We start from the raw sequence: 23,914 nt of genomic DNA on the forward strand, positions 1-23,914 counted from the left end.
TAATTCACAGCAGTCCAAATCTGGCTTTTGGAAAGACCAAAATCAAACATTTATGGATTCCATAAAGGGAGCCAAAATAGACCATAGAATAATATTACATTTTTACTGTAATCTTGCGATTTTAGACTTAAGTTTAGAAATATGTGCAGTTCATTATGACTTGATCACATTTGCTTTAATTTCCAGGAGCAGCAAGTTGGGCAGAATTTCCACTGTTGGGTTATGTTTGCTTTCAGAAGGTTTCAACTTCTTATATTTTAGGAAATGTGCTAATTACAGGTTTAGTTTTGTTTTAATTTTAAAGACAATGCCTGCATTGCTGAACTTGTGTGTGTTCAGCAGTACCAAGCCCAAGTCCTGCCTCCACTGCCTGAAACGTGTTTGCTGTGTGTTCTCTTTGTGAGTTTCCCACCAAAAGAATCTGATCTTTCTCTGGGACCAGCTTGTCTTCATGCAAATGAAGTGATTCCTCTGAAAAATGTCATCCCTTAGTCAAGAATGTGCTCCAACATTTTGCTTATAAAACTGAATGATCTCTGTTGTCCCAAGCCGCTTTTGACATAATAAAACATAATAATTGCCCATGATAAGCACTTTGTTTAGGCTTTTTCTGCACTGAGTCAGCAGTAGCTGAACTGGCTTGAACTACCTTGCATGACAAAGTCCAAGCAGAGCATTTGTGGCCATGTGGGCTCCAGCACAGACCAGGGCCCCTGCTACTGACTTCAGCCTTTGACTGATTTGCTCCAACTGCTGAAATCTGCAATAGTGTTTTCTCAGGCATGCCCTGAATGCCTCCCCACAACAGTCTCTGTGCAGCCTTGGAAATTTGGAAGTAATTTTATTTACTGATACATGCTGGAGGCTTGAATGAAGTAATCTGAGAGTATTTGTATAAGCACTGCTGGCATATTCAACTCTCTCCTTCACCCTATCCTCCTGCAGGCACCCAGCAATGTGTCCACAGCCCACTTGTGAACTGAAGTAAAAACAGAGAAAAGGAAAGTTAAACATGTTTACATCTAACCTTGTTCTTGGGATAACTCTAATGAGTTAGTTTAACTGAGTGCTTTTGAAATGGACATGTCCAAGACTGGGATAATCAAAAGGAAAGGATGAGTGTGACTAAAATTTGAGCAAGGTTGCTTCTGCAGAATTTCCTGCCTTGTCTGGGATGTATACAAGGGTTGAGTCTTGTTCAGCACTCAGGACCAGTGAGGCTAAGATGCAGCTACAACACCATGATTTGTTTTTAGGGAATTGAATAGTATGATAAACATTGAATAGTGCTGTGGGACCAGTGAGAGAAAGCCTTTTTACTGGAAGGGATCCCAGTATATTCTGCCTTTGTATTCAGCATATGTTGGATCTTGGAATAAAAACATTGTTCTTGATTGTTCTGTGCTGGAAATGAAACTTATCCATAAAAAGGCAAGCAAAACTTCTGTTTGCCCTGATGTAGATAGAAATTCATGATCCTGTGGGAAAAAGAGGAAATAGGGGCCACCAAGCCAATTGTAGGGTAGCATTGATTCCATCCAAGTAAATGTAGAAGCAGTTGCATACTTCAGATATTGATTTACAATTAATTTGGAGGTTTTTAGCTGTATCCTAAGCATAGTTTTTCTTATGCTTTTCCCCCCATTCAGTCAAAAGTGAAATCACAATGCTGAGTGGAAAACAGATTTGTTTATTTATTTATTTATTCATAATTTTCTGGAAGAAACAAACCCCAGGTACCAGGTCACACTAAGAGAGTCCTTTACCTGAGAGATTATTTCTTCTCTCCAGTCAGGATATATTGTTCTGCTGTTGCTTTCTGCTTCTGGATTGTTGTTTGGAGCTTGGAGGCTGGGTTTTCTTGGTTGGTGAATCTCAGAGGGTGATCTCCTTCCCTGTAGTGCCAGCCAGAAGCAGCTGGCCAGATGCAGTGTATGGCTTTAAGGATGGTCACAGTAATTTCAACAAATAATTCTCTTCTTGGGAGCTGACTTGCACCTCGATGCTTCATGGTATTTATTCATACTTAATGGCATTTGTGGCCTCCACAGGAAAAGCAGTTGAGCCTGTAATTTTCCAGCTGAAAATACATGTTTTGAAATTATCTACTTTATTTAAGAGAATACCCTGAAACTTTTCTACTTCTGAAGGCTTGTAGCTCCTTGTCTTGTCCTTGTTGACCTCCTCAATTGAAACTCACTTACTTTAAAGCATTCAACATATTTTATTCTGTAGAATGCTGTTAAAAAGGCTTTTTAATTGTCAACTTTGCAAATTATCCCCTAGGATTTTTTTTAAGCAGGAACTCTGGAGGATGGCTTAACCCTCCCCTGCCTCTTTTCCTAAGAAAAAGTTCTGATGAAATCTGGTTTCCTACAGGTTTGTGTTTTAAGCTTTGTGCCTGTGTACATTCCCATAAGTATAATGCAAGGGATTTGCTCTTACCCACTTTTTTACAAGGAAGATTGGACAGTAACTTGGAACTCCATTCTTGGCAGTCTGTACGCATGCACAAGAGTACATCTGCAGAATGGTTGTTAGCACATATCATCTTTCACTTTGATTTGCTTCTGCACCTCTGCTTTGTGAGTCAGCAGGATTAACTTTTGTAGTTCATATCTCAAAACTCAGCTTTTCATTTTCTAGCTTTTTAAACTTTAGAACCTCTGTATCTGTGTAATCTTATATTTCCCTATGCTTTTCACAAACTAGCATGACGATGACAAAGAGAGGATAAGAAGACCCCTGTGCAAGCTGTTTTATTTCCAACCCTTTTTTATTAAATAACTATTCCCCTTCTGTTCCAGTCTTTTTATGTTAAGCAATGCAAAAGAATTGAGATTTGGTTACACTATGCATCAAGAAGCCCCTCCTGGCAGAAGAAAGCCTAAAACTGACTGCTTTCACTACCACTCATCATCTTTTTTGATTTTGTTAGACTGTGTTCTCTACCACTGTTGGTCTGTCAGCTTCTAGACTTTTTTAATTAGCACATTTGGTAGGACTAGTAAAAATGTGATGAAAGGGAGCTGCTTTGATGCCAAATCCTTTTCTTTCCCTTGTCATGTCTGCAGAAAACACTCATATATGCAGGCTGTGCTTGTGCCATTTATTTTCTTCAAGTAGGTCATTGAAAGATGTATTCCTGTCCTTCATATACCTGCTATCACCTCATCTGAGGCAGTGGTGGTTCACTGCTTCTACTTTTTATGGTGCACATTTTTGTGGTGTCATTTTCCCTTTCTTTCTATTTGGTCTGCCTTACTTTGTCCAGCCTTACTTTTCTTTTTCCATGTGCAAGATGCGAACCAGGAATCAGTGAAAGCAATATGAGCACAATAATGTGAAGCAAGTAACTTTAAACGGCAACTGAAGCAGCAGTAAATTTCCAGGTGTTGCTTTCAAAATCACGTGGTGAAAAATTGAAATTATTTAATATGCTGTCTTTTAAAACACCTGTCCTGCTGTTGGCTTGAGAATTAACCTTGAGATGTACTTGAAATGAAAGCAAGCTCAGCACAAGCACCCCAAAGCAGAGGAGGCCTTACACACCTGGTCTGTGCATGAACTTTGACACTTGCTCGTGATGCCTGATGGACATTGACAGCCATCTAGTGGCTGGGATGACATGTGGGATCCCCTGTCCCCTTCCTCCCTTCCCAGTAATAAGTACAGCTTCAGTGGTGACATCAGACTGGGCCTGGGCATGTCAGTGCCATTACTTCCAAGCTGCTGATGTGTAATCTCTGTGTCTGAGGATCCAGTAAATTAGCTGTAACTGATGGTTTGACTGCTGATAAATTAGTTCTTTAAAGTAAAATTTTAACTCCAACACATCAATATATAGCAGAAATAAATTGCATTTTACTTACTGTACTTCGCACAGTACGTAATCCTCTTTCTGAAGGTTGGTTGTTGTGTGAGCTCATGGATGAATGAGTCCTTAAATGATTCATTGGGTATTTCTCCTACCTTGCCTTTTATATTTGCAGACTGCTTTGAAACTCGGTGGGTTTGAATCCTGTCAGTTCTTTAGTCAGGCCCAATACCAACTAGAGTTGTACTTTTTTGTTGGTAAAAAAGTTGGTTAATGGCCTAGCAGATCCTTTTGCCTCATTAAAAATTTCCAAAGCTGCTTCTCAAGCCACTCAACACCTTATGTTACAAATGTAGATGTAGAAAGAACATGTGATATATAAAGAGTTTGTAACTTGGTCTCTGTGATTAAAACAAGCCTGCAAACTTCCAAGCCAGAGGGGAAATGGTAGAATGATTTGCTTTGCTGCCTTTGCCTCTCTGGGTGTAGCTGGATAACATGACTGCAGTTCAGGTCTGGGAATAGAATGTCAAAATGTTCTTGTGAAATGAGCTGGCTTTGAAACAGCTGCCCTTTCCAGGTTACTCTTTCAGTGTAATGCAGTCACAAGAGAAAGAAAAACTAGGAGCACCAAATGTAATCAAGAGATGTACCTTTGTGTTCTCTGACGATATTAAGAGGTGGTATGTTTTTGGTTTTGGTTATTTTAATTACCATTAAATCTGCAATCTGATAGGGAAGCAGACTTCTTAGTAGCTTTCAGAAGCTGGTATGTGCTTTCTCCCCTGCCTCTTTCCCAGCTGCTGAGCAGGACCCAGGCAGAAGCTAGTCACCATCTGGCTCAGCTCTGATTTGCCAAAGCAGTTGCTATGTGGTTTATTTGAAGTTATGACAGAATGCTGACTTTGGGCTCAATAACTTAGAAATTTCATTTATGCAAGCTGATGCTCTTTTGAACAGCACAAAGAGTTCTGTGGGTGATACGTTAAAGAAGACATAGACCATATGCCAGACATCTGGGGGGAAAAGGCTAAATATGTCAGACAGTGCATTATGTCATGCTCACAAGGGAGAAGTGAGAAGAGTGGTTTCCAAAATACGATCTGCAGTTTGGAAAATGATTCTCACAGTGTCATAAATGGACTGTACAGCACACTTGGTTGATGTCTTTACTTCACACTGAAAACATTTCCTCCCAAGCTCCTGCAGCACCTCTTCGAGTCATTTTGTCTGTTGCTGTGAGTAAGTGATTGAAGAGGAGCTGACCTGGTGAAAATTTCAATTTGAGTTTGTGTTAGAAAGCTGTTAGTGATGGCAGGCAACAGTTAATGGCACATCTGCTCCCTTTCTTCAGGCTTTGACATTCATGGAGTAACTGGGCTTGAGATGAGGCACGAAGCTGAAATTCCAAATCTGCTCATACTTATTACTTAGTAATTTTCTGTTTACATCTGGTTTAAATTAGGACAGAAATGTATAGAACAGTGAAATTGTCTTTGTGCTTAGAGCTGTTAATTTTTACACTAGTCACAGGTTTGCTTAGACAAACAATGGTTATGATCTTTGATTAGGAGGATGTGTCCTGTATATATAATTGACCATACTCCCAGTCTTGTATCAATTAGAAATTAGACCTGTTTGGGAATTTTCAGTAGTGGTTTTAACTGGATTGTCCAGTTTCAAAGATATTTTTGATAGCAGGGATTTCTGTAGTCAGATGGAGCTCCCACCCACGTAAGATGAGTCTTCTCTGCAACATCTCAGGGGTCAGGAGAATAATTTTTGGACTGTGAGTGACAGCTTTGCCGTGTGTGACTCAGACACTCTCTTGGCACTGGGATTCTTGGTTTGCAAGTTGTGACACATGGTCTAGGGACAGCCTGGGGACGATTCCTTGGTTTTACAGCTGCTTGTTCCTTTAGAGGATGAAATATTCATTAGGACAAAATGAAAAAAATATTTTCTTGCTGCTAGGGCATTCTGTGAAATGTTGGATACACAAGCAAAACTTCTACTTTACTTGTTTTTTGTGCTCTTTCTCAGACACATTTTAACTTTAGAGGAAGATACTGAGTTTTACTCACCTCATGACTAAAAAAAAAAAATCCAAACATATCCAGGATGTTTGGCTACAAAGTAGGAAGAAAACAAGGGGGAAAGACTTACATATGGGTAAAATAAGACAAATGTAAGTGCAATTGTGTGAATAACATAGAAAGGATGCATGCATAAAAGTCAGCCCATACAGGTCCTCTATAAATACTGACTAAAGATGGTCTTTCATATGTGCTTAAAATATCTAAGGGGTATTTTGTATGTAGTCAAGATATATCCATGACAGTATCATGTGTGTGCTGGGTTGATTATGTTGGGCCACGACCAGCTGGATTATAAAAACTGAACATAAATGATGTGAGGAGCCTCTTGTTACTCAGCTGGTGACACTGCTGCAAATACCACTGCAGTGGGTGCTGCTGTTGCCACTGGACAGCAGGCTGGCTCTCCTGTTCAGATTTGATTCTCTGTGTTGGTATTTCCATACACCAATAAATAAACCTCACCCAGTAAATGTGACGGTCTTTTTTCTTTCTCCTAGCTGCTGCCCTATCTGTTGAACCCTGTCCCATCTGGCTGTGTAAGCCAGCAGGGAGCAGGCAGCATGTGCTGTTCCAGAGAGAAGTGTCCCTGGTCTGACCTCTCCAATGCCCTGTGCTCAGCTCTTACACAGAGCAGGGAGTTGGCAGGAGTTCCTCAGGGTGGAGGTGACACCCCACTGAGCAGAATGACATCCAGAGACTCAGGAGACAAAGTTCCTTTGATACTGTGGGGGAATTGGTGACTATTTTACTTCTCTCTGATCAAGAAATAAGGTGGTAATATAAAAAAGACACATATCTTAAAAGTCCTTACCATCAGCTTCAGCTTTGCTGGTGCAATTTTCTCTGTGTATGTGATGCTAGTTCTCATCTCCAGATGTGCTCTTTTCTTGTCCAGTCCCATTCCTTCAATTTCATAGTTGGACAATGTCTTGTGTGTTCTCTCCTCTGTTCCAGGAGAAGATGGTGAAGAAATAGCCTGCACTCAGAATGGACAGATGTACCTGAACAGGGATATTTGGAAGCCCTCACCATGCCAAATCTGTGTCTGTGACAATGGAGCTATTCTTTGCGATGAAATCCAGTGTCAAGATATGCTGGAGTGTGAGAACCCCCAGGTGCCCCCGGGAGAGTGCTGTCCTGTGTGTCCCCATACGTCACGGGATTTTGACCCCACCATTGGTAAGAACCTTTTCTAGTTTGAAAGGAGAGACAGCCCAAAGAACTAGGAAGCTGGTGATATTGGAGTTGCTAATGCTATTTTTATGGTGAAAGTTTAAGTCTGAAAATAGTAGATACTTGGCAGTTATCATCCCTCCTGGGCTGCCCCACAGCTGACTCAAAACAGTTTGCTTTAGGCTATGAGGCTGATATAAGCCCAAATGCCTTTACAGCTAAAAGATTCTTCTGAAATCTGTCTTGATATTTTGAGGGGATTGAATTCTGGCTTCTTTTTGTGGTTCATCTGATACTGAAAGATAAGTATATATATATAATAAACATATAAAGATAAGTATATATTGAATACATTACTGTATATAATAAGTGCATTCTTTCAGATGCCCAATTCAGTGATCCTCTAATAAATGTAAACTGAGTAAATCTAAAATGTTTCCCCAAAGTGAAAACATGGATCTTTTTGTGAGATATAAAAGAAGAGTGAAGTATTATGAACTCCCTATTAGCATCTTTTCTGTTATATACCTTATATATTATGTCTTTTCCAGTCCAGTTCTTCTTCCTGGAGAGACTTGGGTAAAGGAATACCCCCTCAATTTTCCTAAAAGAAATTTTTTTACCTTGCAATTAAAGCTAAATAATAGTGTATATTGAATTATTAGAGTTACATTCAATGTATAATAATTAATTTCTTCAGGAGATATAATTGCTGTTGATCAGCTTAATATTGAACAAAGTAGTGATAAGGACCAAAGTAGGGACTTGTGTAATTGAGCAGTGCAGCAAGATGTGGTGAGCACTAATAGATAGATGGTGCATCCTGCTCTGTTATGGGAGGCATTGGGCCAACACCAGCAGGGTACACCCAGCAAATTTAAAAGCAGTATGGATACATCCCCAAATTCCTTGCTGTTATTTGAAGTATTAATAAAATATTTTTCTGCAGGTTTTTTGTGGGCATGAGTATGGCTATATGGCCCTAAATGCATCCCCATGCATACAGGTACTACCTAAAGAAAAGGTCTAAAATCCCTCTATGAGCTCTGTCTAATGAAAAATACTCTGTAATATGTTGTGGATCCATCAATAGTTATTGTTGGAGTCAGTAACAAAGCTTCCCTTGACTACCTGTCAGTCATTAGGCCAGTGTCTGACAATTCCTCACAAGATACTCTGCTTTCCCAAAGTTTGTTTTGTTATTCTGTACAATGAGGAAAAAGGCTGAGAATCAAAGTATGTTTTTGCACAGTGTTGTGATTCCTCAGACCTGAACCAGAGAGTATGTGTGTCCCTGGAAACTCCCCCAGCTCCCTGTAGGCAATGCACCATCCCCTCTGCATCCAGGATCAGGGATGGCTCTAGCTGTAGCACCTGCACTCAACTCTTACTGTATTCTGTCTCTGAGTACAATCACTAATTTCTACTCTTTTCTTCTTTTGTCCTTTCTCATAGGTAGAGGAAGAAAGGTAAGATTTCCTTTACTTTTTGTAATGTATTACTATTGTTAAAAGGGAGTTAAAAGGCTCCCGTGCATCTCCTTGAAGTGTATCACAAAAGATATACATAATCTCTGTTAAAAATATGTAGTTCTTTCTCTTGGCCTTTCTTGGTGGCTAGGGAGATTGCAGTCCACATGAAAAAAACGCTGGGATGCGGGCGGAAATCCTGATCTAAATATAGAAAATCCCCTGGCTGAAAATCCTTGCTGTCTACATCAAAGAAATTCCAGTTGGAGTAGTTTGGTTGTATCACCTGTAGCAGTGCCACAGGCTGAGGGAAGGGACCATTCTGTCAGTAGATGCTGAACTGTTAAAGCTTGCAGCTGGTTTTTGTGCTGAGGCTGAGCTGCCCAGGGGGCAGGAGGTAGCAGTGGAATCATGTGTCCTTGCCCAGAGCCATGGTTCTGTGGGCAGCTTCTCTCATTGTGTGCAATTAAACAAAGGGAAGACCTGTTCTTACAGAAGAAATTAAAAGGCATTCCCATAAATAGGTTTCCAAGATAGTAAGCAACTGCAAGAAATAATTGAAATAACTTTTAGATGATCAAGTACATGCACTCACCAAAACTGAGTGCCCTGTATGCAGAGGTAGTTTATGGAAATAAATGGACTGTACCCACCTTGTTATTAATTACTTGATAAGCAAGGCAGAAAATTAATCTTTGCCAAGTCCTCTTTTTTTCCTTAAAAAAACACAGATAGGTCTCAGCCCAGTTATTTGATGTAACATGTAATCATTGTTAACACATTCAGCTCAAAGAAAAGAAGTCAATTGTCAGTTGCTGTTGTCCTTCACTCTGAAGCTATGCAATATCATTGTCTTCTGTCCCTAGGCTGCAGATGGATTTCTATATCCATTTGATGATACATATTTTAACTCAGTATCTTGAAGAAATGGAATCTAAATACTGCTCTAGGCCCTGTATTTCACATGAATCAAATAATCCAACAACAGAACTCCAAAGTATTTTCTAGCACTTTCTAGCAGTTCTAACAGAAAAATTTGTATTTTTTTAGTTTAATTCTTCTTTCAGACAGTATGTTATACAGCTAGAGGATAATGTTAATTTATGGCCTTCATTTAATCAGTGTCCACAGTCATCAAAATAATATGGATTATTTGTCACAGTTACTTTAATTTAGTCTTGTATTTTTAAAGAAGCATTACTCACAGGGATAGTATTGGTGAAACTGGTACTGTGAAGTGTACTTTCACTTCTTTTCTGGCATCTGATGTTTTGGTATCTTTTTCCTACAGGGACAAAAAGGAGAACCTGGAATAGTGCCACCTGTAAGTTAATATTTTCTTCATCCATCAGCACATCCTAGAAGTGCAGATATTAATGCTTTAAAGTAGAATTGCAGCAATGAAGTAAATATAACAAAACCATACAGCCTAGGAATGAAAGGAGTGGAATTAAGTATGCTGCTTCCTATTTGTTACATTGGAAATTCCTGTTAGTTCTTCCGTCATAATCTTTATTTTTATGGTTAGATTTTTGTAGATGTACAAGTGTACAATGGTAAATTAGTATCTAGAAAGGGGTGAAATAAAATTTCATTATCTATTTATTCCTTTCTAATGTGAAGAGAAACAGATTTAAGTAATGAATAAGTTGAGCCTAAATTATTGTAATTCACTTATTTATTAAATCGTTTTTAGAGGAGCAGTGGTACTTCTAAGATTTTGCTCACATTGCTAATAAAAAGACTCCAAACTGGAAAAACATAACCAGTGGAAATTATATTTACTACTTCTTTTTCCCCTTCCCCCAAAGTCTTTTTACTTGCTTGATACTTCATTGTCCTGCCTTGCTATTTATTTGTTTCTCAGTAACTGATTTTCTGTAAGGCAGTGATGACAAATGCACCCATGACACGTGGTGACTAATTTATATTCCCTGCTCTAGGTTTCAGGCATACGAGGCCGCCCGGGACCAGCCGTGAGTACTTTTTGACCTCTCTTGAGGCATCTGCCACTTTGTGCCATGTCTGGTTTGTGTTGTGAGGGTGATGTGAAGGAGGATTCTTCCGTGTCTCAGTGGGTATTATCTGCAGAGCCATAATGCTTTTGAGGGGGTGAGAAGACGATGGGATGTTTCTACCAGTGCCAGGTCAGCCCATGCCCAGAGTGAGTGGATGTGTGCTTGTAGCACATGGACATCTGAGGCTATTAGTGCCAGGTGGATGCTGGGGAATGCCTCTCCAGCAGGGCCCAAGCAGGAGCAGGAGGAGCTGCAGGATGCTCCATGCTGTGGCTGAGCACAGGGCAGTCCTCGACTAGCAGGGAGGGTGTCTCAAACCTGTTCATCTCCACATGAAGAGTGTCCAGCATTCAGGAAACCTTTGCTGAGTTAACCTGTGGAGCACATGAGAGATGAGACCATTTTGTAGATCTCTGCATCATGGTTCTACTCCCTTCAGGCAATGTACAGTTGAGAAGAAATATTGAATACTCGTTGATTATAGCTATTTTCTTCATGGTGATGTAGAAAAAAACCCACAAATTATTTTTCAAACAAGCTATTGGATTTTGTATTTTCAGAGCTTTATTAATCATTAGTCACTTTACAAGAGACTTAATATTTTTGGTCTTTCTTTTAGGGACCTCCAGGCTCACAAGGTCCACGAGGAGAACGAGGACCAAAGGGAAGACCTGTAAGTTATTTAATATCTCAGAAATAAAGTACCTGAAGCAACCTCAAAAGATTAAATGGCTTTAAACTGTTGCTATGTCTTCTAGAATTACCAAAACTGTCCTCGTATTTTCCAGGAATCAGGTAACAAACAGGAAAACATTTCTATTTCATCGTTGTTTGGGTAGATTGAAACCTGAATATTTTGAGAATATTCAGAGGTTTAGTAGTGATTCCACCAAAGCCATACTTTCTCAACATTCTCAGACAGAACTGGAACATTACATTCCCTTGATAAAACTTGATTGCTGTTTGCTGGTGACTGCTGTGCAGCAGAAGCAGTGTGAGCTGTGTGGCTCAGAGCACTGCAGGAAAGACAAACCTCAGAAGTTAGCAGGAGTTAACATTTGACTACATTTATTGGTATGCTGGTGAATAATGTAACCAGGATTGCTCAGTGGAAATAAAGACTTCATAGGAGAATTTCGGTGTCTGCATGCGGAGAACCACAGAAAGGCCAAAAAAGAGTGCTTGAAAATACCCCAGATGACATGTTCCTGTTGAAAAAGCTAGGTCAAAGAGCAGAAGCTTCTAAAAGCACATTTGGGAGTCGAATCTTTGTAATTTCAGTGTGGATATTTTCCCTTCCCTCAGGCGAGAGCAAGCCAATACTGAGGTTAGGCATAAGCCTAAAGCAGTCCCCCTTGCCCTGTTGCCAGTGTGTGCCTGTTGCCTGTAGATGGTAATGACGTTGTTAAAGCAGTGCTGGAAGTTTGTAGTCTCTTTGAGATGCTTGCCAAGCCACTGCTGCTCTTCAGATCTCCTGAAGACATCTGTGAGAAGAACGAGTATCAAAATGCTTAACAGAACTTTGGGAGTAGTTGTGCAGTTTTGGGATGCACACAGAAAACTTGACTTATGTTTTCTGAATGAGGCTGTCTGAAGTGCTTTCCTAATCTGCAGTATTGTCATTGAGATGCTAAATAAATCCTCATTTTCTGCCATACATCCCTTGTGTCTCTACAGAGTGGTGGCCACAAGCACCTCAAATCCCAAAAGGCTGTAAATAGCTTTGAGTCCTTTTGACACAGGTTATTATTCTGCTTTCAAGGGATAACGAAAGATTGAGAAGCAGTCGGTTCCTTTGCAAATGTTCCATCAGAGGTTCTGAGGAGCTGTGTGTATGCCAGAGTGTGGGTCTGAGACCAAGAGCACTGCTCTCAGAGACACGGTGACTGCCAGTGCAGGGGGGGTTATTTTCACTTGAGGAAAAGAGATGTGCAGTTTATGTTATGGAAAAAAAAACCCTCATGGAGCAGATAACCATGTACAGACTGCCTTTGTAAAATTAATCTGGTTAAATACGTTACTGACTGGGGATGTTACTAATGCACTAAGCACATTTCCAAGCTGTTTGTTTATTTCTTCAGACTGTTTTTTGTTGTTCTTTAAAGTCAGGCTCCTCCTGACTAGTGAGCAGAAAGAACCCAACCTTGCTGTGGATGGCCACCTTTTACAAAAGCAGGACCCTTGGATGTAGAATGAATTCAGGAATATTAGTGTATTTTTTACACCAGATTCTTTGTTAGTGTAACAGTGAGAGACAGCTAGGGGGTAGCATGGCTGCATGTTCAGAATGCAGCTAGGGAGGGGGAGTTTTGGAGCATGATGACATTTTAGTTGTTAACAAATGGTCTTTTGAAGACAGAAAATAAACTTGGACATCCTCAGAACCATTCATATGTTTTTCTTTCCATGTGGATTTACACTCAATTTTACTTGCAGTAGCAGTTTAAGTAGGTAGAAGTTTGGGAGTATCCTACCATGAGCTGCTTTTTCCTTTGATTTTATTACAGCAAAACCTTTAATTGTTTCCTGACCATCAGCAGCGGTGGACCAGAATGAGAAAATTGTGCGTTTAAATGGTGCCACCTCGTGGCATTTGTGAGAAAGTTTTTCCTTTTTCCTCTTAGTTTTTCTTTTTCTTTTTTTTTTTTTTTTTTTTTTTAACCTTACTGACCTTGCACCGGTGAGAGAAAATGGAAGGGCTTTTTTTCTCTACGTATAAACGTATAGATACTGTAAAATAAATAAAATGATAATCAATATTTTATTAAAAACCCACCAAACTGGATATATACCACTTGTTACCTACAAACATGCATTTTGATGACTTTTTTGGTTTTGAGATATGCAGTTCTGTTTTTGCTCTTGAAGCAACTTGAGTTTTGGTGACTAAAAAGTATGTCCTTTTCTAAAAATAAATTAAAAAAGGCTTTTTCTCTATTAGATTTTGTTAAGGTATCTCATGTGGGTATTGAAAATTGGCAATCCTACAGAGACCTGCTAAATTCTTTATAGGCAGCTGTGGTTTTGTGTTTTGTTTTTTTTTTTTCTCTAATGCTTCACTTGTTTTCTTTTTGTGTTGTGAGCAAACAAATAAGATATCTCATTCTTTTCCTCCTTGGGACAGTCATCCAACATGCACAGACCTTCTCATTTGTTCAGAATGCCTTCTATTCATAGCACTTTCTGTGAACCATACTGGTTCAAACCATACCACTTCAGACATAAATTCCACTGAAATGTGTTGCAGACACAGTCTTCACCTCACAGAAACCCTGGCAGTCTGTCTGATTGTTAATTGCATTTGAAAAGATGACTCAGTGAGCCAGGCTTCTAAAATTTTATGTTTAAGGATCCTTAAAACAGAAAATCTCATTACACAGTCTAAAACTTTTCCTTGCCTTGGTCAAGCATTTTATTCTAATGAAAAAAAGTAGTAACAAGCACTTTAAAGTCTGTATTTATGATTGAAGCATGTCTGTATTGGCCCCATTACTACTAATGTTTTATTAGCTGCCTCCATATTTAATTTTAGTTCTTATATGAGTTGAGTGCAGTTTAGGAATTAAAAGTGGGAGCCACATTAAAATGAGAGCCACAGGATGGATTCTAACCTTTTCTGTAAATACTAGCTAGAGGTGACTTCAACACCAGGTAACTTTGCCCACATTTCTGGCATTATAACTGTGTTGAGAATTCAGCAGTGGTATGAACTGGCTAAACCATTCATGATGTCAAGTAGGCTGTAAAAATCCAGCATTACTCTGGAGTTTCCTAAACCTCTGTGTATGTTTACACTTATCTGAACTGTAAATGTTTTAGAAGTGAATTAACTTCGTTCTATATGGTGTGCAAAGCCAAAGAGATTTTGAGGAATAGTATACTCTAGTATGGAATGATAGGAAGCCTGATTTTCTGAAAGAAACCTGTGATAGAAATTGCTGCAGTTTACTTAGGTGTTGGATTCATGATTAATTTCAGTCAGTGCTTCTGATCTGAAGGTAGAAACAGAGCTTTAGGGATGTTGTTTGTTTGAAGGTCTTTCTGTGGAAATACAGATTTATCCCAAAGAGGCAGGTGGTTGCCAGTTACAATGATTTCAGTGAATACCTTTGCACATTGCTGGCATTCCTGATTTTCTTTTTAGGGTCCTCGTGGTCCTCAAGGGATTGATGGGGAACCTGGTATTCCTGGCCAGCCTGGTGACCCTGGTCCTCCAGGGCATCCCACTCACCCAGGACCAGATGGAATAAGCAGGGTAAGTTTTACATTTGCTCTAGCTGGAAGTGGAGTGTTGGACCAGATCCACGTGATATAAAAGGGACTTTGCCTTTGGTTCCATGACCATGGAATGCTGTGCCCACACATCCTGTCTTCCAGTCATGAGGGGCAGCAGCTAGAGGCACTGCAAATTCTGCTAAAAATAGGGACAAGTTCAATATGAGAAATCTGGGAAAGGATGTGCCTTTCACAGCAGATTTTACCATCTAGGAAAGCCAAGCTGCTCTAATCTAGAACAACCACAAGGGTTCTTTTACTTCCACCACCCAAGGGGTCTGAGCAATAGTACAGAGGAAATGAGTGCACCAAATTAGGAATACAGAAAAGTGAGAATTAAGATAGATGCATTATAAATAACTAATGAGAGCAACTAAAATGTGGTTGGTTATACTTCTTGCTGTAATTATTCAGACCAACACTGAGAAGATTAAGTAAGAAATTTTGTGAAATCAAAGCTAACCAACCATAGATACAGATAAGGTATTCTGCAAAACTTCTTTTTTCTCCTTCGCCTTCTATTGGACACTAATTGTGGTTGATAATTAAATACATATTTGAATTTGTCAGGTGTATTCAGTTACACATTTACTGCTGTTTTGACACCTGTTTTGATTTCTCATTCCATTGTTCCTGAGATGTTACTGAAAACAATAGTTATAGTGACAAAAATCTGCAATATCCATGTTAGGCCAATAGCCTGCAACTTCAGGCAGCATTTCTTGACTTAACCACATTTCCCAACACTTCTGGATCCAGCAGCCTCAGCCCAAGTAAATATCTTCAACACACAGGAATCTCTTAGAATCACCGAGGCACCATAATGGAGGCACCCTTATCTTACATAGAATTCCACAGAAAATATGGAAGGAAGGCGTGGCTGGAAATTGAAAACACTTTTTGTTTGTATTCCTGTCTCTGACCTCAGGGAATCTCCAGCCTTTAGAAAATGTGTTTGGGTACCAATCTACGGAGGAACTACCTGTAAATGTTGGGAGATTTGAATCAATGTTTGAGTTTTTGCTTGTTTTCAGCTCCTGTAAGCTCTGGCCTGCCAATGAGGCTCTGGCTCTGAATGAAGCAAAATAAAACTGTTGATTTCAACTATTTGCTTGCATAAGGAGGAGGGCACTGGAGTTTCTTCCTTCTCTAGCTTATTGGTCTCTGTGAATTGATAGGAACAGCAGTGGCTTTCACTGCTGAATTTCAGCTTTGCTGAATAAGGGCAAGATGCTTAAAAATTTTAATTTGTCATCATAAAATTAACTATGTTTCCATTTGTAATAGCTCACAATGACTCACAGCTAAAATCACCCATCTTATTTTTCCAGCCCTTTTCAGCTCAGATGGCAGGGCTGGATGAGAAGTCTGGACTTGGTAGTCAGATGGGACTGATGCCTGGTGCAGTGGTAAGATCACATTAGCCCTGTACTGTAAGAGATGATTTGCATGGCCAAAAACCCAAAAGGGAATTCATTCTCTACAACTTCCTGTGCCTCTAGAACTTGGATGTACAGGATATTCTAGTAGAGTTTTGCACACTACCTGGGGAAAAAAGTGTTTTTCTGTTGAATGACAGCTACTTCTCCCACCTCTGTCTCTCCTTCTGAAATATAGCAGCTATTAACAGTAAGGTACAGGAGGAAAAACCGGCTCCTCTTTTGTCACTGTACAGTGACTGGAAGTTGTCAGGTACAACACAAAGCAAAATAAACAAATATTTAACTTCCTTTCACATGTAACATCAAGTCAGGGATTTTTTGGTAGTAATTTGAAAAAATTACTTCCAAAACCAACTCTTAACTCAAATCTATACTTTGTTATTTCAAGGCAGACTTCCTGTTTCTCCAGGGGGTCCAGTTTTTTACTGGCATCCCTCACTGTTTAGATATGCCCTTTACTTTGAGTGCACTGAGGACATAATGGTAACATTGAAATTTTCAAGTGTCTCTGACAGCTGTTTCACCAACATAAGTTTTCTCTTTTGGAACTCCTGGGGTTGTTTCTTAATAATACCTCTCTTCACATTTGATATCTTGAAAATACTGTTACTATCTTTGCTGATATTTTTAACATCCATTCTGAAGAAAATCATCCTTTAGTGATTGTACTGTCCATGAGTTTGCCGACCTGAATCTTATCCATGTCCCCACCAGTAGCCTTCAAAATCAGTTCAAATACCATATGAAAGGTTCTAAAGGTAATTTGATACTTTTCCTTAGGACTAACTTTTGCAGTGATTTCTTCAGAGAACTTTTTGATGAATGTCTCTCTTCAGTGAGTTTGCTTTCTGAACATAAAATGATTTCTTCCACAAGTCTGTCCTACTTTGTTCCTTTCATTGTTTCGCTTAATCCTTTCACTCAGGTTTTTTTTCAAGGTGTTGCATCTTTTGTACCCCCTCTTCTCTTATTATTCTCAAATATGATTACATTTAATGTTACTATATCTATGGCCTTACACAATGTCTGCTAAAGTCAGTTGGCACTCTCTGTCTTTGGATTGATTCATCATGTCATGTGACATTCTTTTTCCCTTGTCTTGTAAGCTGGGTAACTGACAGCTGAAAAACTGTTTTGTTTCTAAAGTTCATTACCTTTTTTTTTTTTTCGCTAACTCTTCCACATTTGCTTTGTAAAAATTAGTAAAAAAATATTGTCTTGAAATTCTGTCAAAGTGAATGGTTGTGTTGTAGATATTTTTGTATTCCCAGAACCAAGATAATTACTTTCAAACAATATAATGTTTATTTCGTGTTACAAGTTACAATTAGGTTTGAGATTGTTCCTAAAATTTCCACGACACTTTCTAAAGGACCATCTGAGTTTTGTGTAACTAACCAAAATGATTTGCAAAGCTCTTTTGGTGGTTTGTATGATACATTTAAACATGTCCTTTCATTACTGCTTTTCAGCTCATGACTGAGAACAAGAAGATTAATTTATTTTGTCATTGATTCCATTATGAAATTCATCTGAGTAATGACATTCCTTTCAAGCGAGGACTATTCCCCCCAACTCTTACTTCATTACTACATTTTTTCATGGAGCTAGGCTGAAAGTTTGGTTATTGTGATTCTGGAGACTGTGAGGTTGCATGAAGCAGCCAAGTCCATATTTTCAGCTGCTAATGAAATTACACTCCTGTGGCTTTTGGGCTTTGAAGATTTCATTCAACATGTGTTTGTGTTTCATAATGCCAGTTTTCTGAGTAAAAACCTTTCAGATTGTAGAAATGCTCTGTAGAAATGGTCACTATCAGGCCATTTTGCCCTTTGTAGGGTGAATCTTAGTTGGGAAAGGTTGTTTTCCAGTGTGTAACAAGTTGTGTGTTCAACAGGGTCCAGTGGGTCCAAGAGGTCCTCAGGGTCTCCAAGGAAAACAAGTGAGTGCTTCACCTCAGGGGATTTAATTGGCCAGAGCTGAAGGAAGAGCTCATCATGAGCGGGGTTTGTGATCTCTGGGGCAGTGTCCATCCTCAGTGACTTGTGGCTGAATGCACCTTCATCCAGAAGGGATTTTAAGCAAGGGCTCTGCTCCAGATGGACTCTATACACAGCAACTGGCTCCAAAAGAACTGTTTATTAGATCTTTAACAGGGTTTTAACCCAACATGTTTTTTAATGAGTGAGCAGTAATGAAAATGGAGACTGTTCTGGTTTTGGTATTGGCATGGTGTAAAGTTTCCAGTGGGGTTTATGTATGGTACAGGATTTATCTACAGCCTGAGGGGTTTCAGTATCCAACTTTCACTCATATGGAAATGTGAACTGGTTCTGAATTAGTATCCAGACTCTCCCATAGGCTGTGATTTTCCTAGTCATGGATTTTAAATTAAATTCTTATAGTTGCTTTTGCATTTTGTAACTGTACTAATTTTTGGTTAATTTTAGGGTGGTGCTGGCCCCACAGGCCCACCTGGCGAACCTGGGGATCCAGGCCCTATGGTAAGAACAATAAATAAAAACATTTCTACAACAGAATTGCAAATTTGCTGTACTTTTTCATTTCAGAACAGATTTTTTTGGTGTTGTTTCAGCTGAAACTATTAAGTAACTTCAGTGAAGAGTTGTAGTGTTCAAAGCAGGTTGTTCTGGACCAGTGAATTTGAGTTGTTTTGAATATGAATAGCAATGATTATATTAGAAACGTTCTCACTTTTCCAGCACAGGCCTGAGGATGGCTAGGCACTGGTATAACCATACCTGATGGTGTAATTTACACAAAGGATGATGAGAATATTTTTTTTTGAGGCAGCAAAATGGTTCAAAAGTACAAGCAAGAGCCAGAGATTTGAAGCAACAGCAACTGTGATTTTTAATGTTTTGGGGTTTTTTCCCTAAAGAATCCATCCTGTATTTTCATATAATATAATGCAGGTTTTCTATTGTCAGGATGGTTAGAAAGAGTACCACAAAACTGAGCAAATGTGCTTAGGCATAAAATCTTCCTTTTTCTACATTAGCTTTTGTAAAACCAGACTTAGAAATGGAGTAAATAGATATTTAAGTGATGGCTAAACTGACTTCTCAACAAATAAATTTGTTTCGTAGGGGCCAGTTGGTTCTCGTGGACCAGAGGGACCTCCAGGCAAACCTGGTGAAGATGTAAGTTTGTTATTCTTTGTATCTTGTTTTATTTTTAATAAAACAAACATTGGCATCTGTGGGACAGTGACTAACCAGCAGATGTGCCTGTTCTAACTACTATTGTCTGCTTTCCTTTGTAATTGTGCTCATTAAATCCAGCATCACAACTGTGAATCTTGGCAACCATCTTCCAACCCCTCCTTTCTTTCCTTACGTGTCATCATCATACCTAATGTCTAAGCACCATCTCGATTTCTTGGTCAGTAAGTTTTTAGCTGAGGTAATTGTTCATGAAATCAAACATAATAATAAATCACAGGGGGTCAATTGGAGGCATGTCCTCTCTTTTGTGATTGCATATTGGGTTAGAAGAGCTCTAATGGCAGCATATACTTGGTTCTGGACAAGATTTTAGTATTTAATTTCTTAAAAAAATTGATTATGTTCCTAATGGATTTTTTCTTTATCCATATATGCACAAATATTTATGTGAAATGTATGTTTTATATCCATATGAGTGTATATGTATACTGCTCAACAGTAGCCTTAGACCTTACTGGTAGGTGTATATTATTTGTTTGCAAATCACACTAAATCCATCTGAACTGTAATTTATAACTTGGAAATTAGTTAGAAAATTTCAGATGCCATTTTAGTATAGAAATTAATTGTGTAACAGCTACCTTCCCATTAAACTGTACAAGGGTTTTTAAGAATCCTTGGCAACAGTTAACTCTCAGTGCAGGGAGGTCAAATCTTGGCCCTGCTCTAAGAATTCCCCCCATTTCCATTGTTTGGGTGTCTTTAATTGCATTTGTGAAGCACTTTGCCTTCTCTCTGACCTGAAACTATTTTCCTGAAGCCTCTCATATTCCTGCATCCTGGTGTCCTGGGTGTATTTGAACTGATTGATGCACATAAAGGAATATTTGGCTGTGACTATGGAGGGCTTTGATTAATCTTCAAAATATACTTGTTTGGTTTCACCACATTGTTTTTCCTATTGCAATACACAGAAATAATCACTGTCCCAGGATGAAATTATACACATATTAAAACATTTAAACAGAAGGAGAGTCACAAGCTACAATGCAGGTAGTTTTAAATTGCTGTTCCAGTGGGAAGGAACAGCAATTTGATGCTTTGTGTGAAGATGATAGAAGGTTGCCTCATTAATTCCCAGGAAAACCATCTCCTGATGACTGGGATACATTGTGGGCTCAGCCTTCAGTTTTCCCCCTTCTTGGTTAAAAACCCTTTGTGAGTTAATGTGTCTAATGCTCATTTGCTAGGCACATATACAGTTGATTTATGTCACTGACATTGTTACAGAAAAGAGAGGTTGCATAATACTGATGTGAGTGTCCTTATTTGTTTGAATTAGAAGAATGATACAAAAAGTCAGTTTTTCAAATCTCCTGTTTTAATGTGTTCCTTTTTATTTTTTTTCTCTCCTTAGGGTGAACCTGGTAGACCAGGGCAATCCGGTGAGCCTGGATTCCCAGGATCTCCAGTAAGAGCACAATTTTGTAAATTTTAGCAAAATAATCATATGTCATCATATGATGGTTCCTTATTGCTTCATCCTGATGTGACTCATCAGTATTGCTTTTAATTATGAATGCAGAGTTCTGCCATTCAGTATCTGAAGGCCTTGTCTTACCTTACTGCTGGGCTCCAGATTAGTGTTTGCTTTGTTGCTGAAAGGACAAATGTTGTTATCTGAGATTTCTGTTCTAGGTTCATATCACCAATATTCTGACAGAAGGCACTTATCTCCCTTCTGTTAGCCCTTCCAGAGAAACTTGGTAGGAAGCTAAGTGCGAGAGAGTTTTGGTTGAATTGCTAAATGTGTTTTGGTAGCAGTTGTTTATCATGTTTCTGGACTGACATATTCTGAAAGAACGAGGCAGTTTGCAGGTCTGAGTTTCATTTTAAGTGATTGCTCTGAATTTTGATCTCAGCTTAATTAATGTTTGTCCATATTAACTGTCAAAACTTGGCCTGCCACTTCATTACTTTTGTTGAAATTTGAAGCTTGATCACACAACAATGTAAATGATAAAGCTGTTAATGTCAATGAAAATATGTATAATGCTGAGAATAACTTCAAGGCTGTATCATCTGTGAGCTGCTCAAATGCTGTTCCTCACTATGATGAAGGTGAAGGAGTGTTAAAAATATTAGTATTGCTGCTGCCCTCATTCCTGTTAGTACCATTATTGCTGGCTTTATCTGCAGAATCAGGATTGTATTTGTTTTTTTCTCTTCCTTCCTAGGGCCCTCGAGGCTTTCCCGGTGCTCCTGGTCTGCCAGGTCTCAAGGGTCACCGGGTAAGAGACACGGTTTTCCCTCTGATAGAGATGATATTTCCTGGCAGTTTCAGAATGAAGATTTTTTTTTTGTATCCGCAGAATTTGCCTACATTACAGACAAGGCAGCTGTAGCAGAATTACTGGCATTGAGAGAAAGAGGGCCTTGCAGAAAATCAGTGCTATTCCCCTTTAAGCTGACCTCTGTATTACATGCTCCAGTATTTTCTTCACTCTATTTTCAAATGTTCTGGGAATCTGGAAGGAGCTTGCATGAGCCCTGCCAAGCTTCAGGAGGCGCAAACCTGACAGTTCTCTCACTTTGTTGGCAAGTCTTGCATTAGGGTGGGGAACTTGAGAGGTGGATATGTTTGCAACATGGAGTGATTACAAATTACCAAGTTTTCTGGCCAGAATTTTACTTCAGGGAGGAATAAATTGGTTTCCTATGGCTCAGTGCCTCCTCCTTGTTGTTTCAGGATTTTTTTAAAAAACTTTCTTGTTTGAAAAAGGAAACCAAATCCAAGGAAATGTACCTTGTACAAATGGTTTCCATTTAGGAAATGTTTAAAACTTCATTCCATCTGTTTTTTTTTGGTTTTTTTTCTTTTTCTTTTCTTACTCTTACCACCTTAGATCCATTCTTAGTACTTTAATATCAAGTTACTTTACAATAATAGTAGGAGTGCTCTCTGTGTGTACATATATGAATACAATTCCTTTGTATTTTCATAACTTACAGGGATTGAAAGGACTTGACGGTCCAAAAGGTGAAATTGGAGCAGCTGGAGCAAAGGTATTTTTATGGCCCAAGCAGCTAAATGATTAAGCATGTTTTGTGTAATACCAAAATCCTGTAGGGCAGGAGATCTTTTGAACACAGCTTTGTACCCTCTCTGACCTTTATATGGGGGATAGAATTCCGTAGTAAGGGGTCACTGGGTGAGCTGAGTGCTCCATTTGTGACACACGTACTGAAGACAGCAGAGTCTGTTAACAAAGGGCCCATGCACATTTTGCACTTGGACATTCATGGTTCTTGTTAGCTCTATGTGACCAAGTTGAACATTTTTTAATATAATCAAATAAAGCAGTGCATAACTAAAACCTGACTCTTCTCTTTCAAATTATGATAGATTGGCTTAAAAGAAACAGGCATTGGAGAGGAGAGGGGGATATATTTTAAGCAAACTGGCTATTTTATTAGTTTAGGCTCTTAGAATTTTTGATCCCCATTGGCATTGCACCACTCTTACCACTTCAGATCAAAGCAGTGGTAACACAGGATAGTCATCTGGAGTGAGTTCTTTCAAGATAGGTGTTAAAAGATGTTTTAAAAGAGCATAGTACGCTTATTTCAGGATTTTCCACTTTCGTAACTGCTGATGCTGAAATATTTTTGGCCTGGCATAAGTGATAATTGAATGTGGGAGAGAACTATTCCTTTAGATTAAAAACATAGTAAATGAAGTGAATTTTCCAAAATCTAAATTTAAATGTGAGATTAGTACTTAAAAGACAGTTTGTGTAAGAAAAGATTTCTTTCTCAAGGTTGCCTACCACTTTCTGTGGAGGCAACAACAGCAGCAGTCTTGGCAGAGAACACAAACACTGAGAACCCATAAACGTGATGTTTCTATCAGTGTGGGGAACAGTGCCATGTGTGATGCACACAAGTACCTGTGCAAATCTGCCCCTGAGGTCCAACATAAGCACAGAGGATGGGGTAAAATGGGACTCAATTTTCTTTTCACCCATTTCTCTAATTCTGTCATTTCATTTCCTTTTCTAGGGAGAGTCTGGACCAACTGGAGCCATGGGTCCAACAGGTCCTCTAGTGAGTGTCACATGCATTGGGTATTGCAGAACTGATTGTAAATACTATTGCTAGTGGGAATTTCAGGAGTTTGATATCTGTATTTGAGCTCATGGAGCTGAACTTTCCCTTCATGATGGCTTCGTTTTTTATTACTCTGACAGTGAATTTGGTCCACTGTAAGCTGTTCTTCCCCTGCATTCACACACATAGGTAATAATGTTAAATCAGAAGGCTCAGCAGAGATTTGGCTGTAGGTGTGGTGATGGTTTCCCAACTCATGTAAGTGTGGGGGGATAGCTTTTTCTTTTTTACATGTTGATGCCTCATATGGAGTGAATTCAACA

General features: G+C 39.1%; 1 protein-coding gene across 1 annotated transcript in view; it reads left to right on the top strand.

Annotated features, from left to right (window-relative positions):
* The window catches only part of COL5A2 (collagen type V alpha 2 chain), a 95,224-nt gene that overhangs the window by 41,646 nt on the left and 29,664 nt on the right, over nt 1–23,914 (top strand). Inside the window, exons 2-15 of the mRNA XM_058840024.1 lie at nt 6,871–7,095; nt 8,545–8,558; nt 9,850–9,882; nt 10,502–10,534; nt 11,196–11,249; nt 14,721–14,831; nt 16,183–16,260; nt 18,191–18,235; nt 18,744–18,797; nt 19,404–19,457; nt 20,899–20,952; nt 21,719–21,772; nt 22,494–22,547; nt 23,544–23,588. Coding sequence (XP_058696007.1) covers nt 6,871–7,095; nt 8,545–8,558; nt 9,850–9,882; nt 10,502–10,534; nt 11,196–11,249; nt 14,721–14,831; nt 16,183–16,260; nt 18,191–18,235; nt 18,744–18,797; nt 19,404–19,457; nt 20,899–20,952; nt 21,719–21,772; nt 22,494–22,547; nt 23,544–23,588 — 908 coding nt within the window. The remainder of the gene's footprint in view (nt 1–6,870; nt 7,096–8,544; nt 8,559–9,849; nt 9,883–10,501; nt 10,535–11,195; nt 11,250–14,720; nt 14,832–16,182; nt 16,261–18,190; nt 18,236–18,743; nt 18,798–19,403; nt 19,458–20,898; nt 20,953–21,718; nt 21,773–22,493; nt 22,548–23,543; nt 23,589–23,914) is intronic.

This window comes from Poecile atricapillus, chromosome 5 (assembly GCF_030490865.1).
Source record: "Poecile atricapillus isolate bPoeAtr1 chromosome 5, bPoeAtr1.hap1, whole genome shotgun sequence".
Taxonomy (NCBI): Eukaryota; Metazoa; Chordata; class Aves; order Passeriformes; family Paridae; genus Poecile; species Poecile atricapillus.